This window comes from Montipora foliosa, chromosome 1 (genome assembly GCF_036669935.1).
Source record: "Montipora foliosa isolate CH-2021 chromosome 1, ASM3666993v2, whole genome shotgun sequence".
In the NCBI taxonomy this organism is placed as follows: Eukaryota; Metazoa; Cnidaria; class Anthozoa; order Scleractinia; family Acroporidae; genus Montipora; species Montipora foliosa.
Genome location: NC_090869.1, coordinates 22,639,804 through 22,654,803, shown reverse-complemented (window position 1 = coordinate 22,654,803; position 15,000 = coordinate 22,639,804). Strand labels below are relative to the sequence as shown.

At 40.1% G+C, this 15,000-nt stretch overlaps 3 protein-coding genes across 5 annotated transcripts in view; 1 reads left to right on the top strand and 2 right to left on the bottom strand.

Annotated features, from left to right (window-relative positions):
- Positions 1 to 2,473, top strand: part of LOC137993587 (protein fantom-like) — a 71,276-nt gene extending 68,803 nt beyond the window's left edge. The window contains exon 41 of the mRNA XM_068839533.1: positions 1 to 2,473. This exon is cut by the window's left edge and continues 1,310 nt beyond it. The gene's annotated coding sequence lies outside the window, so the exon portion shown is untranslated.
- Positions 2,474 to 2,625: 152 nt separating this feature from the next.
- LOC137993554 (protein jagged-1b-like) lies at positions 2,626 to 13,483 on the bottom strand. The gene is made up of 6 exons (XM_068839484.1): positions 13,380 to 13,483; positions 9,332 to 9,835; positions 8,348 to 8,433; positions 7,622 to 7,819; positions 5,396 to 6,270; positions 2,626 to 2,990 (listed from the first exon to the last, which is right to left on the bottom strand). Exons 2-6 carry the CDS (start codon positions 9,808 to 9,810, stop codon positions 2,754 to 2,756), a joined length of 1,875 nt encoding a protein of 624 aa, XP_068695585.1. The 5' UTR covers positions 9,811 to 9,835; positions 13,380 to 13,483; the 3' UTR covers positions 2,626 to 2,753.
- A 154-nt stretch (positions 13,484 to 13,637) lies between these two features.
- The window catches only part of LOC137993534 (protein jagged-1b-like), a 17,774-nt gene continuing 16,411 nt past the window's right edge, over positions 13,638 to 15,000 (bottom strand). For all 3 annotated transcript variants that reach the window (XM_068839471.1, XM_068839457.1, XM_068839464.1), the window contains one exon: positions 13,638 to 14,085. In XM_068839471.1, coding sequence (XP_068695572.1) covers positions 13,849 to 14,085 — 237 coding nt within the window. In that variant the 3' untranslated portion in view covers positions 13,638 to 13,848. The remainder of the gene's footprint in view (positions 14,086 to 15,000) is intronic.

Genomic DNA, 15,000 nt, shown 5'->3' with positions numbered 1-15,000 from the left:
ACGGGCCCCTGGCCTCTGATTTGGATTTGTTTGTAAATAGCCAACTGGTTGCCTCCTGCCACTTGCGGTTCTTAATCATGTTTCTGTCAAGTTTGATCTGTTTCTTTCAGATTATTAAAAGTGGAAAAGGCTTGCATATAAATCTATTTGAAAACCTTAGGTTTCTGTCATTAAAATAATTTTAATCTTATTCACTTGTTTCTTTTTTGAAGTTTATACGTATTTTTGCTCTTATTTTGTTTTTTAAGTAATCGCAGGGCGTCGAGTTACTATTCTTTTTCCTCATGATTTTTGGCCTGCTTCCTATTTTCTCCTATTTTTTCAAGATATTCCTGGTTTTTTTTTTTTTTTTTTTTGTTTTTCGATTTTTTAATGTTTCACTTAGTGCAAGGGAACATTTTGAAATAAGCGAGATAAAACTCGTTCTCAGACTTTCTCAGTGTTTTTGGTAGCATGCAAAGCAGTCTGGGAGGTCATTTTGGATGCTTGTGCAGCTGCCATGTGAAATTAAGGAGGCAATTAATTCAATCCAATTTCATCCTCGTTGTTTTCGAACAACAGCTGTCTTGTTAATACGCCATCTCTTCAATTAAAGACGGTTGTTAGTTTGTCTTTATAGCAATATTTTAATTTTAAGAAGTTCAAAGATTTTTCAGCCTTAAACGTTTTGTGATGGAAGTTTGAGTGGGCACCATTACAAACAAACTCGTGTTTATACACTGCATAATTGTTCGGATATGTACTTAACATTTTAGCCTTTTGATGTCCGAAAAAGGACAAGACGGAAATGTAGATGCGGTAACTTTGAATAAACTTTTGAACCGAAGAAAGTTTTAGTCACCCTGTGAAGTGCATGGAGAAAATAGAACAAAGGAGGAAATTGTTGATTGAAAAACAGCATAAACTGTTGGACAATGCATGTCGTTAACGACAAGCACTGCCCAAAATACGAGCAAAACTAAGGTTACTCATTTTCATTCCACGCGACAAAAGTCCAATTAACTTAAACACTTCAATACTTGACAAAAACAACCGTTATTTAGAGCGGTTTTCAATTGAGTGTCGAAAGTAATTAGATAATTACTTTGGTTTATGATTACTTCACTCAGTGATTGGTTCAAAGTTCTCGCGCCATTTTTTGAACCAATCAGAAGTAAAACCAAAACCAATCGCGGCTCGCGCGTGCACATTTTCCCGCGCTTTGTGTCGGCTACAAGTAATTACTTCGAGTTTTGATTGGTTTGCCGGATTGTCTCCGTCCTTTTTGATTGGCCAAAGTAATTACTTTGGTTTTGGTTTTACGACACTCAATTGAAATTCGCTCTATTTGAGAGTTTTACTTAATTCTTAAACAGCTGCATGTGATGTAATTTGGTAGGTGGACAAGCTTTCCTTGGTAACAAATTTTACCACTTGCTTCTACGAAGGATGTATGCCATCTTGTCTGTTGGAAATTTAACAAGGCATTGGGTTGTGGAAGAGAGGTGTTGTTTGCTTTGTTAAGAGGATATAATTCAAGAAAAGCGTGCTATTTTGGGATGAGAATTCCTATTTTCTGATTGTCATTTGTCGCTTGACGCCCTGTAATCTGTATCCATTGCTCAAACAACTGAACGTCGACTAGGTTGTGTTTATATGCATAGCACTGGCAGAAAAAAAACGAAAACTTGAATGACTTGTTTGAAAGAAACTAATGATCCTCTACTTACCCTCAAATTTTGCCGTTGGTAACCCTGTCTATTACCTTCATATTAAACCTTAATATGAATAATTTCATTCGCGCTTTCGGACTATATCATATCCATCTAACGCAAGCAGAGAAAACGGGTTTACGCAAGTTGAGGCCACATTTACAAGGAACCTATAGATCGTTTTCACTGTCACGCAATAAAAAAATAAATCGAAAACCATCCCAGTGGAAAAAGTTAAGAATTCGTGATGTTGTAGAAGATAAATGAAGAAGACACTTCTCCAAGTTTTAGGCCTGTGCGTTTCCCCAAACTTCAGATATTCGTCGAAATGTTTCGCAGAAATTTACAGAGCCCAGTATGAAAACGCCATGTTGGTGCACATCTGTGGTGCACCAAGATGGCGGCCGGAAAATAGTGTCAACATCTGTTACTTACTTTGGCTATCTAGGCGCGTGATCATCTGTACTGAACAAACAGCTATTTACCTAAGCACTTTTCCTAATGCTTTAAATTCTAAAAAGGCTCAAAACCATGAGATAAATATATATTTCTCAAAAAACTCGATCGTCGCCTCGTGTCACGCACTGCTATAACTCAGAAATTCAAAATGCTCTGGTTTCCAAACGAAGCACGCTATTGAGCTTTAAAATTGCAAATGGATACAAATTTACCGCCTCTTATGCCTGATGAGGATAAAAACTTTCGCGGCTCTTTAGTTTTGGATTTTCGAAAATGATGACGTCACGTGAAAACGATCCATTGACCGACGACGAAAACGAGAGAACGGCAGAGAACGAAAACGTATAATATGTGTAAAAAAAAAGCCAGGGCCGCAGCGCATTTTGCGCGTAGGTATCATATTTCAGTGGGGCAATTCTTTGTCTTTTTTCCCCTAAAAAAAACAACGACCAGAAGTATCAAATAAGACTTCATATCGACGTCATTTACTCTATTTTAATTGCCAAACAGTTCCTCCCATTTTACTGGCTGAATGGCTCCAGTCGATGTCGTGATTTCTTAAGATTCCGTTTTAGCCGGCGTATGTGTTACTGTAATACACAATTATTGTCTTCGAAGGTGGATCTGAACTTCTGATTTGTAAGTTCCTGGAGTGCCTTTCTCGGGTCTTTGTGTGTTAGGTATCAGTGGCTCCAGATCCATGCTCCCTCTTCTGTGGTGAGCGTACTTCGCAAGAAAGGCGATTATCAATACCAAGAACAGGAAACCCAGTACTGCACAAAGAACCAAAATGATAGGAAATTCTGAGACATGTGGCGGACGTTTCGTCGGACGCAATATCTGGTAAAGAAGAAACAAAATACTTAAGAGTTTATTGATGATTTTCTGGTGAGATTTAAAGAGTATAACACAAAATTTCATGAGGTTGAAATGCGATATTACTTGCGACGAGAACTGAAATGTGCAGCTCAAGTCGAGCAGTCAAGAATTAAACATCGCTCCCGCTTCCTTCATTAGCACACACTCCTCTTTATGAATCTTGCTCGTCCTGCTTCGCACACCTCAGGGAAACTGGAGGCTCGCGCAAGGGTAAATTATTCTAAACCTATTCGTATGGTTACTTGGATTCTCGCATGGAGATATTTGGTCGTGAAAAATACATATAGGGGAAAGTGAGTCAATCCCTATCTTCATTAGGTGTTTCTTTCGCGCGTGAGGGAAAATATTCTGACTTGGAATTTTTATTGTCTTTGACAACGTAGCACTTATCCCAACGTAGGACAGCGCTTCCTACTTCGCTTACTCGTTGGCATAACTATCCTTGGTTCCTTTATAGTGTGTTTGCACTATAAATGTTAAGGCAGTTTCTTATTTTAAAGTGCTTATCACCCTCACAAACTTTACCGCGTCAGTAATTCTCTGCAGTCCTTACAAACGTGTTTCTTTTGTCCTTAAAGTCCGTTTTGCCGAAAACTCATTCTTCTATTTGCTTTGGAAGATGGCAAAACTAAACACAGTTTGATCCCTTACATAGCAAAGAAGGGGAAACGGTTCGACACCTGGTGTACATGTACGTCACAAACTACTTTGCATCGCTGACAGAGCTGTCAACCCCTAAAGTCTTCAAATAATGAGAATTGAAAGGGATGGGATGATAGATGACGCCATAACGCATATAACGTCATTTCTGGTGACGTCACGTTACGTCTTTTACGCAAAAAAAATACTCGTTGACTCCGTTCGACTTATGATATTTAAGCCATTTTTTTAGCTACATTTGTCTTCACAAGTTACAAACCAAAACTTAACAGTCCTAAAAACTCCCTCTGAAGCGAAATAAAATCAATCGACATCTTCAATCTCTGCGATTTGACATAAGTACACAAGACCTCACCCAACCGAGGCAAAAAGTCAAAAGCGTGCGAAAAAGATATCGTTGGCATTGCAACATTTAATTTGATTGGTTTATTTTGGACCAATCACATCCGGGGCAGGTACAAACACAGGTCGCAGGTGTCTGTTTTACCAATACAGAAACACACCTAAACATTCATTAAAGCTAACCTTAGGCCAAAAAACTCTTGTTTAGGTCTAATTAAGCCTAAGGTTAGCTTTAATGAATGTTTAGGTTTGTTTCTGTGTTAATAAAACAGACCTGTGAACGAGACTTGTGACATGAGACCTGTGTTTTGCACCTGCCGCATTATCCGTCAGTAGCAACGAACGGTTTACCGAAGTTTATGAAACGTTCGAATTTTGTCATTATCGATGTTAAAATAACTCGAACAACACAAAGTATTTGAAATTTTATGGTTGTGAAAGTCGATTCTTACTAGAAATAACAAACTTCAGTGATTAATCGGGAGATTTCAGAGCGTAATCTTGAGCCGGGAGATACAGTCCAAAATCTGGAGTCTCCCGGATTATCCGGGAGAGTTGACAGCCCTGCGCTGTTTTCAAGAAAAACAACAACAACAGCAACAACCTCAGTGCAAAAGTAGTTTGTGACATCAACCCGCTATTGCGCCCATTCCCTTTCTTTGCTCGGTCGTAGACCGCATTATATCTGATTTTCTTTTTCGGGGAGTCTCTGAAACAGCGAGTTTATCTAAGAAAAGAATCGCTTTTGGACAGGTGCAGAGGATAATTACAGCGGCAAGGCATTTTCGAGCTAATGGCCGCAAGATTCTTCAAAAAAAACTTGTTTAAAATTATTGACCAAGCTTGTTCGGTCAAGATGGCTTTGTTTATGGACCTCGACTTCGTCTCGGTATATAAACACGCAAAAAGAGAACTTGGCCAACCCACATATACTTAAAGCTCGAAATTGTAACTGCATTGCCTTTCAAGTTCTTCTTGTATACTTATTCTTTTTGGCAATATAGTGACTTTTATTCTTTAAAATTGTGCAACCTCGCTCCCTCGGGGGGCGGGGGAAACGAGGTTGGGTTTGGAATTGGTTAAACTACAGCTCTGTTGTCTTATTTGCTATTTTTACAAATCCCATAATACGGTTCATTTAGGGGGGTTATTTGCATTAAAGCAATTGATATCCAGTTCAATGAAGCATGATACAGTCCTAAGAGTTAATAACTTGTGTTGTTTTTATGCAAAGAACCACCCAAAACGTATTGCATCATGAGAATGGGAAAGTAGTGAACTAGATCAAATAAAGTAAAGATCCTTCAAAGTACTTTGCCGGTCAGAAATGATGCTGAATGCCTTGAGATAGATGTTTATCTTACCCTCAAAATGGGTTTTTTTAATCCCCACATTGCGGTGTCCCGAGCCTTCAAGTCCACTAACTGATTACACGAGGATACGAGTAACCCCGCTTTTCCGATCGAGTATCGATCGTACTCGTAGACCGAAAGATCGTACACGGTAGTGACGTTGTCTCCATTTGACGATGCGAGCAGTTGAGAGGCCTCCATATGATATCGAAGTTTAACCTCTGTACCACCTGATCCGTAAAGCGAATGTGAGGTCGTTAGATTGCCTGCGCTAATCCATGACTCTGTTCCCTTTTCAAAAAACAAGTGGTCGGGCGTGGTCCAGATGTCTTCATCACCCGTTCGCAGCACGACGAGGTCTATTGTTGGAACGATTCGTTTCCGAACCTGGTCAACACGACGCAAATGTGTCACCGAAGAGTCCTCACCCTCATGTCGAGTCACCACCATGTCGCCCTCTCTGATATTTTCGATCGGTACTAAACCCTGGGCTGTGTGCACTAGAGTGTCTCCCCTGAAGCAAGACTTGACCAAACAGCAGTCGTGATGCCAGGTGTAGCGGCAACGAACATGATGTGGGTCACTGCAGTCACATGTCTGCGGCGGGCAGCATACCGGGCACTTCATTACTTCACAGTGGGTTCCTACGTAAGGCTCAGTACATCTGCAGATGTAAGGGTCATTTGGACATTTACCATGGATGCACGGCTCCATGCAGTATTCCACTCTCGTACAGGGTCCATGCGTTGGATCAAAGCCAGGAACTTCACGCAGTTCATTCCCCCAACCTGAGTCGCATGCGCATGATTTGCCATGACTGCCGTGGTAACAACGTCCATGCTCGCATCCATCACATTCCTGGGCAGAACAATCTGAACCTATGTATCCTGCAAACAAGAATACTTCAGTAGGAAAACAACAGACATTCTGAAGTCCCTTACGTTTGTTATAATTAACGCCGGGGCCTGGTTCCGAACCAGGATGTCAACGAGTTATGAACTTCTAGCTGATCTGCGTACCCTCTTATCTTTAACATGGGTGGCACTTGACTCCATAAAGACAATGGTTGCTAAGAAAGCTTTTGAAGTAACGTTTTCAATGGAAATCTGACATTACTTCAATCGAAAGGCGCTTGCGCAACTAGTTCCAGTCCTCGGCCGTGCGTTTCAGTGAAAAACATGTAAAAACTCTTACGAAACGAAAGAAAGAGGTGGTTCTTTCAGCGGATGCGAACCGTTTCATCATTTTTCGAAAACTGTAGCATGGAATTTCTATTTCAGTGGACAACAAATGGAACACCCTGCGAGCAGAGCCTCTCTAAAACTCACCAGAGGGCGAGCAAGAGAGGCTCTACAGAAATCGTGTCAAGTTTTTCAAGTCGCCGCATCCCTAGTCTCTGGGGTAGTCACTCTGGTCAAACAAGTTTACGCAGCGCGCCCATCGTATTTTTAGCAAAGCGAAGGTCAAAATCGAGCCTTCCGTACGAAAATCAATATGGCGTCCACAAGTGCGTTCGAGACTTGGCCTGCGTTTGGAACTGTCTCCAAGTAACGGCTTACGCATACTCAATAAAGAATCTATACGATTTCTGTAGAGGCCTTTCTTTCTCGTCCAGTTCACTTATATATTTATATATTTCCTGATGCCACGACCTTACATGCAGAACAGCAAAAAATCATCTAATGAGCGAGCGTAATAAAATGAAATCCGGTTTCCAGTCCAGCAACAAGACGACAAATAGCCTACATAAGCTTAAATATCACTCCCCATTCAGAATAACTGGAAATTACGGGAGAAGTCGCAAATACAAAGTGTGGATTCCTTTCGTTTGTCCCTAAGATTCAATCATGGATCCTGTTGACGTGCTTTGTTTGTAGAAATGTTGAATGTTCCTCCTTTTTCGATTGCGTCTCGAAAAAATCATCTTACGTAAATATAGAGGAACAAAACGGGAAGCCGAAGCCATGTTTTCGAAACAAACTTTGAGCGGGCGCTGATTTAAAAGCCGCGCTTCTCGGAAGCCATTTGAGTGTTTTGCTCCGATTGGTTTAGTGATTCTACTCTGGACGGTGCTTGGTTATATTTTTCACATGCGAAGAATGCTATACGCGAAGCTGAGTAGACATATTACTTTCTTTACATGTGAAATACAGCAAATACAGAATTCCATTTACAAGGTTTATCGTATAAAATTCTCGTTATGTATATCATAAATATGATTATTGGAAGAAGACAAACCTGGATTACAGTCGCACTTATTAGGACCTGTCTTGCATTTCCCGCCTTGAGAGGAGCAGTTACTACAGGGTCCATTGTACACGCTACAGTCTCCAGGAGGTCCCCAGTTGGTCTCACATTCACACACATCGGCTTTACTGGGACAATTTCCGTGCTCACAGGGCACGCTACACTGTTCTACGATTTCACACTTAGGTCCTAAATGAAACAAGGCAAGGGATCACCTTTAGGAAAGGATCCGTTAAATGTTTGCTGCATGCGTTTCTATGAAATAAGAGTACTTTCTTTAAGGTGACGTTTTTACTTGTATCTGGGTCCTCTTCACTTTTAAAGGGAAGGGGGCCCACAAATGCGTACAGACAACTTGAGTTTTCCCAACGCCCTTAGCGTGACAAAAAATTCATAAAAACTGTATAAGCAGTAATTTATTAAAGTCATTAAGTAGGTGATCGATTGATAGGCGTGGAGCTTTGCTTACTACGTTGGCTTTGTATATTAGTTGGTATGCACAGTGTACATATCCCGCTCTGACTGTCCTCTGGATTTGCTCTGATAATACCGAAGTCCAATCCGATTTGATTTGTACAATAGCGAGCTTTTTGCTTCCATTTAGTCGTGTTCTGGTCGATTTGATGTTTCTTTTAGATTATCAAAGTGGGGTGCCGATAGAGCTAAATGCACGTCCACAATAAACAAACAAAGCATTAATATCAAGTCTTTCCTCACCCGTATAATCTCTAGGACATACACAGTGATGATAATCTGTACAGTAACCTCCGTTCTCGCATTCCCACCCCTCGCCGCATATAGACCTGAAAAATGCCAATGAAAGAACAGGTAGGTCATATTGGCCGTTTTTATACTAGAGACGCATAATTAGTCTGGGACGAACTTGGGCAAACATTTTTTCTGCGTCTGTTAAATTCGTCTAGTATAAAGACGACCACAAGACGCATTATGCGTCTGGACGAAGAATCTATTTTAGTGCGTCCTCGAAGACGCACTAAACTGGAAAGTTCGTCCAGACGCATTATGCGTCTAGTGCCCGTCTTTATACTAGACGAATTTAACAGACACAGAAAAAATGTTTGCCCAAGTTCGTCCAAGACGAATTATGCGTCTCATATAGTTCGTCCCCGATGCGGTCTTTACACTAGACGGATAACATGAGAGACGCATAATTCGTCTGGACGGATTATGCGTCTCTAGTATAAAAACGGCCATTAAAACCAGAAAATACAAGGGCGAAGCGCCATAATCAGTCTTAAAATTCATCTCTCATTGGGCAAATAGACTATTGAATGGTTTAAAACAACGGCTACAGCAAAAGCAGAAGATAGGACTTTATAATGATAGTCGTAAAGTTTTCTTAAGATTTTATTGTATTTTCTAAGAATAATAAGTATAGCCTTAATTGTATTATTCCAGATCTAGATCTATTAAGAATTTTTGTAAAATAAGATACCTCGTGGCGCTTTCTCTTAAGGTGGTACTAATTAGCTAGCAAACTTAATTTTATAATTTATATTCTTGTACATTTATCTTCTTGATTTTCCTGTAAACTTGTCTACCTACTCTTTTTAGTCACGACATGGCCCACCCAGATTAGCATCTGCTACCTGTGGGCATGTCCAATTTGTTAACAATACCTATTAGAAAAATAAAGAACTGAACTGAACATATTTAGTTCTCTGTTTTTTGTACACTTACTTTTCACATGCCGAGCCATAGTAGTTTTCGTGGCATTCACACTTCATTGGGTCTTTTGGGCATGACCCAAACTTACAAGAAACAAGACAGACAGTTTTATCGCAAAGATCTCCCACCCAGCCGGCTTCACATTCGCATAAACTCCTGGATTTAACGCAAGATCCATGTTCACAAGAAAACCAAGGAAAACATGACGTAACATTTGTGCAGTCAGTACCGCTCCATCCTGTCTGACAACTCTCGCATGTCACACCGTCATGATCACATTTGCCGTGTTTGCAAGTCGCATTCGGTTTGCAGCCGATGCTCTCGCAGCAATCACCCGTATACGGACCAATTTCTCTTATGGATGACGAGCATATGCAGCTTTGATTTTTTTTGTCGTATACGCCGTGTCCAAAGCACTCTGTTTCTGGAGGGCAAAGGCCCTGAATCTCCAAACCAAACAACAGCAAACAAATGACAGCTGTTCCAAACATTTGCGTCAAATTTTCAGGCAAAAATCTGAAAAATACGCAAAGTTCACGAATTTGTATCGAATGACTTGTCTGGAGAAATTAGGTTGAGGGACCAACATGATCTGTTCTCGATTATCAAATATTGTTTAAAGTATTGACTCGACGCAGCCTCGGTGTAGTGATCAAGGTAAGGTGAAGGCTTAATCAACAAACATTCCCAGGTTAGAGTCCCATGTCCATACACTTGAGTTATCTTGGGTTAACTATTTGAAAAAATGTTCATTTATCATAATCTATATCAAACTTTCATGCTTCTAAATTAACGATAATCGTTAATTCAGAGGCAGAGAACGGGTTGTAAGGGACACCCCACAACGCAGTCTCGTTCCCAGTATGTCTCTTAACCATGTGAACGAGGTACAGACTGTCGCTGGAGACACTTACCGTTCCCGTGGCTAAATCCATAAATTGTCTCGACTAGTTTCCAATTTATCACTAGTATGCCATAGCATTGGAAACGGGCCTATGCCCCGATAGAACAGCGAATTTAAAAACTCTAAATAGGATGAGAGACTCTGACCTAGTTAGGGCGATTAGGGAATAAAGATAGCATTTGAAATTGCACTCTCATAGATATCTTGAAATATAAGTGCTTTACATGCCAAAACGAACAACTTCACATTTATTGCATGTCAAATGTGTTGGAGATCATGATCACATTAAAGAAATGGTAAGAAACCAGTGGCTCCTTAAATCTAATTCCATATACCTCGCCAGGGTATTTATCTTTTTTGACCTTGCCTCCATAGCCTTGATTCTAGGCCGTTTTCCAAGATGATTCAGTGTCTTATTCATCGTCCTTGTATTTTGACCTTCAAGAAGTGTATGTTTACACCGTTGTGGGCGGGGTCGGGGGAGTGACTGGGCAGGTTCTGTTTGAATGTCACCCGACCATTTGCTTCGGTGAAAGCAGTCACAAGAGCAATTTTGTCCATAATTGAATCAGTCTTCAATTCATCAACACTGCTCTTGCCTACTTACGACCTTAACAAGCCCTTCCGGCCAGGCTTTCAATCAGTAGAACTTGAAATAAAGTTGTTGGATTGCAAGAGAAACTACAAAGTGTGAATCATGAAATAAGCTATGTAAGTCTATAAATACGAATCCTTTCGACAATATCAGTGTATTTAATTGCATGCAAATATTGTCAGCTAGCTTTCAAGAATGAAATATGGATGACTTTAGCCCATCACTTTTCAGCTCTCTATATATAAAAAGATTAGTTAATAAGGAGCATTAAATCATTTATTTTCATGATGCTTTTGAATTATGGGACAAGAGAAAATCTTGAGTAAGGCTCGTTTTAAACGTCGCATTTTACGTATATACATGTGCCGAATCTAATGGAAATGAGAAAAATCTACTGTATTCGCTCATTTGCATTAGATTCAGCGCATGTAAAATGTGACGTTTACAACGGGCCTAAGCATTGATACATGCAGTACTTTCGTTTTCGAAAACGCCTAATTCCCGGGTCTAATTAGTGAGCAAATACCCCACCCTGGAAGGGAAAAGGTTGCAAATTCCCGAAAAGTGCCCTAGGAAGGGAAATGAACGGGCTTGAAATTGCCCGAGTCATATACATGTAACATCATGAATCGTCCTCTATCGTGAACAAGGCGCTCAGATCACGATGCCAGGCGATTCCGGGTGGCCTTTTTCTGAATACAGGTTTTTTTTTGTTTGCCCTGTGCTCGTTTTTGTAGAAATACAATCTTGCGAAGAATCTTACAGTAAATGACTTGTCTGTTGATCGTTTCTTTGACCCAGCCAGAAAAGGTGGTTATTGTTTTCGTGTGAGTAGTATTGTAGCTAGAGTAATTGTTTTACGTTATTCGTGTTATTTGGGTAAGGAAAATAATATGGTGAAAATATCGTGATTCAGGCCTGAGAAAGCTGCGGCGTGCGTGGATCATAAGACTGACCCGTGAAGGGAGGTCTTTCATATTCCGTATCCGAAATATCAATGGCCATGAAACAAAAGAACGAAGCGAACATAATATCAATACCTAATTATATAATAACCCAAGTTATTTACGGATTTTGATTGGTTCTTGCCTATGATCTATTAGAGGACAGACGCACGATTGACGTTACCATCAGCTTTTATGCCAATAAAGTTTAATTCTGTATTATATAAAACAAAATAGATTCCATGTAGCCGTGGGTCTGTTCAGTAATAGATCACAGAAGACGTCAAAATGTGGTAAGAACATCAGTGACACACTCGGCTATCGCCTCGTGCGCCACTTTTTTGTTCTTACCACATTTTGACGTCATCTGTGATCTATTACTGACGCACGGCAACATTAAATCTATTTGTTAATTAGCAAGGCCCAATCGGAATAACAATGGTACTTTTGTCCTCCGCCCCATCAGTCCGGTATATGAAAGTCTACGCTTAATTAATTAAGCGGAGGCTTGTAACCACATTTTAAGAGCATACACCTTATTCCAAAATGGCCGTCATTTAAATATTCTTTTGTTTTTATTCAAATAAGCCCTTGATGCCTCGTTCTTAAGCTTAAAATTCAAAAGAATATTTCATCTTGAACGAGGCAAAAAGGGCCAATTTGTATCCGCATAAATCAGCGGCCATTTTGGAATAAGGTGTATAGAGGACTGAAGATCGTTGAACTAAGAAGTTCGATGAAACTGGATCATTGACCCGAGCGCCTGGTGGGTTTCATTTGCAATGGAATTTGTTGAAAGGACGCATCTTGTAATAATATCATGATTAAATATATCAATGAAAGAAATAACCTAAAATTTCATTGAGATATTACTGAAAACACCCGAACTGCAGTCTCTTCTTTGCCAAAAATTTGATTAATACATTTGCTAGAAGACAGAATGATTAACTCGTGAGTTCTAAGTGACAGTGTGGAAGTCGCAAGTCGCTATGCATGGACAGGACAACAGTAACAATTTGTTGCCTCGAAAAACAAACCAGTAATTAAAGCGCCATTCTGTAACGCCGTTTTTCTCTTTTTTACTTACCATTAAACTTGGGCACACAAAAAAGACAAAATAACTGGTGGAATGCAGTTGATCACTTTGGCATAGGGCTGGGGGTTACATGCCGTATCCGCTAAGCTAATTCTGTAGGCTTACATGAGAACTAGAACTTTGACATTAAACCAGACCAGTATCCTCTCGTTTTGTCAAGAACAGAATTGCCGAACACCACCCATCTATAAGAAACTTTAATTATCTGTCCAACTTGAACGTGATGTCGCTAAGAAAGCTCAGGAAAATCGAAGAAGTACTATGGATTAATTTAATAAAGAATTTAAAAACGCCAGCTTCTTGTGGAAAAGTAAAAGATGAATGCATTTACATATCCCGGCAACCTAAGTACATGTATGTCGGCAATCCTTCAGTAAGTAATAAAACCAACACGTACCATCGGGAAAATAGAACAGAAATTTCTAATAGTCTTTAAGAGTTTAAAGCGATAAAGAAAAAACCGTGTGGATATTAAGATTTTAGCTTCAAGATTGAACTACGAAACTCGGAAACAAATTTACCTTTAAAATAAGATGAATGCTGCGTAACTCCCCCGAGGAACAGAAGAACACTATATAACTGTCGCAGTCAACTAGGGAATAGACTAGTTTCACATTTCAAAACCCGTGCTTATCACTTGAGTTTGCCATGGGCTTACCCGCGATTAGACTCTGACCACAAAACACAAGGCAAAATCCCGGGGGGGGGGGGATTAGGACCTATGAACTTAGGACTTAGGACCTATGAACTTAGGACCTATGAACTTAAAAACTGTTCACTTATTTCGTTTAGTTTTTGTGCTTTAATTACAAAAGAAAGCGCGTCTAAAAGTACTGAGACAACTCCCTTTAAGGACATCAAACGAAAATAGAACATAAATAACTAACGCTTCAACGAAAACAAACTTAAGACAATATTCTAATAGCAGGATAATCCTGGATGCCGTTGCGTGCACTTAAGGCACGTTTTGGCAGGGAAGCTCTGCTCTCTCTATATCTGAGACGTGCTGGCAATCAGAGGATCCAGATCCTGTCCCTTGCGGCTGTTTGCTTTATTGCGGTAACTCCTTATCAACAAAATAGACACAAGCAACAGACAGACGATACCCAGGGTACCCCCAATAACTGCAGCCGAGCTCAGGCCTGATTGGTTTGTGTCCGAGTGATCCTCTTCACTGCTGGAATCGAACTCCTCTTCTGCCTGAACCAAGTCACCCTCCGCCTTGGCCTATAAAATGATAAAGTGATGAATGACAATCCCAATTATTAAAAAGACTCTAAAAAAACTGAAAATTTAATAACGGATAAATGATTAGGTAATTCCCTACGTCGGACGCAAATAACTAAAGTTTGGGCCTGGGGTAGGGCCTTCCCGTCAAAACTCCTATCTTTCCCAACGGTAAGTTCTGAAAGCATCTCTCCCCCATTCCCAAGCCTCTCTGGTTCGTTTATCTACACTGTACATTGCCTAGCAAAACACAGATCATGTGGCTCGAGTGACGAAAAAGGGACTGCTGGCAGTCTACAAGAGCTTTAAGGGGCAGTGTCATGCGATGGCACGCGCAGTATTCTCACACACACACACAAACACACACACACTTTAACAGACGTTAATTTTTTTGCTTTTGCTTTTAAGTCTAGACTAAATACGGCTTTAGAATAGAAGTAAAATGCATATTTATCAATTATCGACGATCTGGAGTCCAAGAAATAAAATCGAACACAAATATGATGCATGTTTGTTTTCTGCGTGACAGTGTCACGCAGAAAATAAGCATCATATTTGTATTCAACTGAATTGAATTCAGTGAAGTGTGACCGGGAACACTGTCGGCAGCTCATACATACGTCGGCGGTTCAAGCACTCACAAATAAATATTTTTTTAAACGTTTCTCAACTACCTTTCATACTATCGTAGGCGGCGCAGATGTAGTGAAAACTATTACTAGTCTAATAGATAAGAATGCTACGGTACGTTTTGTAGACAGTGCTATCATTTATCATTCGTAACCTTAGCAACGGTGTATTGAATTTAGTTTCCAGTGTTGAGGGAATGGAAGTATGGCAGTTTACTACCATGTTTATCATGAGAACATTGTACACTATGCCCAGAAATGTAACGTCGGCATTGTAATTAGTTTT